The sequence below is a fragment of the Alosa sapidissima genome, chromosome 21 (assembly GCF_018492685.1).
Source record: "Alosa sapidissima isolate fAloSap1 chromosome 21, fAloSap1.pri, whole genome shotgun sequence".
In the NCBI taxonomy this organism is placed as follows: domain Eukaryota; kingdom Metazoa; phylum Chordata; class Actinopteri; order Clupeiformes; family Clupeidae; genus Alosa; species Alosa sapidissima.
In genome coordinates, this window is record NC_055977.1 from 7834456 (window position 1) to 7836955 (window position 2500).

Sequence of the window (2500 nt, forward strand, 5' to 3'; positions counted from 1 at the left end):
CTCTCTCTCGACCCTGATGAAACACCATCCATCTGGAGTTTAGAAGTGAGTGTTGTTTTTTTTTAAAGTGGGCGTTGTACAAACATTGCACAAGCAACAATCCTTTTAAGCCAATATTGCAAACGCCTACAGTACATTGGCAGAACCCTGGCCCAAGCAATAGCGCTTACAGGAATGCCTTGACCTCAAGCATGGCCCCTCTGCTATAGATGATGTGAGGAATGTCCTTTCATTCTGTCCTTCGGCCAAAAGATGTCAAACTTAATTCCCTTTAGTCCTTTAATTGAGCCCCAAGGCTTTGTTCTGTCGATAGATTAATTAGCCACATAACTGTGGACTAATGCATTAACCTTGCGCGCCACTGTACTGAGATCAGTATAAGCTCATCAGCATAACCGCACTGTCAGTCACCCAGAGCTTTCTAAAGTTCCCTAATGCCTTGCTTACTTTTTCTCACTATTGCAGACTTTTCCTGGCCGATTTCGTGGCCTTGCCGTCTTCTCCTGATTCACCTCTCCATCCTCTACTCTCTTTCCCTTCTTTAGCTACCTTGCTTCATTTCTTCCTGTAACTTCCCTTTTGTTCTCATTCATGGGATGAGAAAGGGATGTTCTTTATCCTCAACTCGTTCCCTTAATTCCTAACTCCCTTCACTTCCACCAAAAACATCCCTTTCTTTGTTCACCAAAAGGAGATCACGGATCAAGTCTTTCCTCTCCCTCTCTTCCTCTGTAGTCATTTAATCTTTTCTCAGTTTCCTTCCTCCTCTTCTCTACCACTCTTCCTCTCTCTCTCTTCCTTAAAGGGCCAGTATGTAGGAAATAATGGAAAATAAACTGCAACCATTCCAAAAATGATCACCATATGTTGTCAGAGAGTAAGGAAACACGATGAATTGAAGTAACGGCTTATTTGACAACATTACTGTAACCCGTAAAACCCATGAAAAAAAATGAGTTACGGGGCGGAATCTCTTGGAATTTTTAGTTTATGTTTTAAACGATTAATTCTAGAATAGTGTATTAATAATGGGCTGGCGTGTCCTCCTATTTGTGTTGCCAAATTAGCAAAGGCCAACTGTCAACTTGCTGTCAATTGTAGTCATGAACGCCTACAAGAGGCAGGCAAATCTCCAAAATTAAAACAAGAAACAAATTAAATGGAGATCCTGAGAGGAGCTTCCTGAGATGGTGACGTCTTCGTTAAACGGAGAATATCAAGTCTGACGCAGAGCTGGCCATATTTCTCCACAACAGGTAGCCTAGGCTAAACTTTATCTGCATTGCTAACTTCAGCTAAATATGTTACATTGGTTAGAGAGGTATTTTTTGTTTTCACTGTTTCCGTAATGTGTAGCTGGGTCATGATTGGAGAAACGTTAAAGCAGCTGCAGGTCAACTAACGTTAGCTAAGTCTTCATTACATCTGGCAACCCAGAAGAGGCTCGCATCTGGTAGTCTCGAGAACGTTCACCAGTGTTTTGATTTTGGCCTACAGAACGTTCGGTAACAATCCTATAAATCGCACCTTTAACCCTTCCTTTTCAGTATCACCTATCACCTGAACCCTCCTTCAGAACCCTTCTTCTGGCCTCTCATCTCTGTTCCTGGATCTTCAAAACATCCTCTTTCTTCTGCTTCTTCCTCTTCTCCCATTTCATGTGTTCCCTTCTTTTCTCTCTGCCCTCCTCTCATCCTCTCATCCTCTCATCCTCTCATCCTCTCTAATCTTCTGTGGTCTGTACTCTGGACTATTCTCTTCTGTGGTTTCTTCTCATCTGTGCTCATTGGCAGTTCTATTCTTCCTCCTTTCTATTCTCCTCCTTGCCCTCTACCCCAAACTACAACCCTTTTACTCTCTTGACTTCTTTCCCTTCCTATCCTCTTATCTCTCCTCTCCTTCCCTCCCCTCTTTCCACTCTCTCCTCTCCTCCTCCTCTCTCCTCCAATCTCTCCTCCACTCTTTCCCATCTCTTCTTTCCTCCTCTTCTCTTCTCCCCTCTTCTCTTCTCCCCTCTTCTCTCCTCTCCTGCTCACCAAGAGAGAACTCCCCTCCCCTCACTCCCATCTCCTCTCCTCCACTCTCTCACCTCTCTCCTTCCCTCCCCTCCCCTCTCCTCTTCTCTTCACCCCTCTCTCCTCTCCTCCACTCTTCACCCCTCTCTCCTCTCCTCCACTCTTTCCCCTCTCTCCTGTCCTCCTCCTCTCCTGCTCACCCAGAGAGATCTTCTCCCCAGAGTCGGCGGGCAGCAGGAAGGTCAGCAGGGTCATGGAGGAGAGGAGCATGCAGGGGATGAGCAGGTTCAGGGCGTAGTAGAGCGTCCGCCGCCGGATGGTCACTACGAACGTTACGTCCGGATACGGCTCCTTACAGCAGTCGTAGAACACCTCGTTCCTGGTGCCCGGTACGCCTACAGAGAGAGGGAGGAAGGGGTGGAGGGGGGATATAGAACATAGAGGAGAGGAAGAGAAATGATAGAGACAGTCAGAGGGAGAGAGGA

The 2500-nt window shown here is 46.2% G+C and overlaps 1 protein-coding gene across 1 annotated transcript in view; it reads right to left on the minus strand.

The window, feature by feature from the left end:
• chrna11 (cholinergic receptor, nicotinic, alpha 11) overlaps positions 1-2500 on the minus strand; it is a 50339-nt gene that overhangs the window by 15886 nt on the left and 31953 nt on the right. Inside the window, exon 7 of the mRNA XM_042077417.1 lies at positions 2216-2410. Coding sequence (XP_041933351.1) covers positions 2216-2410 — 195 coding nt within the window. The remainder of the gene's footprint in view (positions 1-2215; positions 2411-2500) is intronic.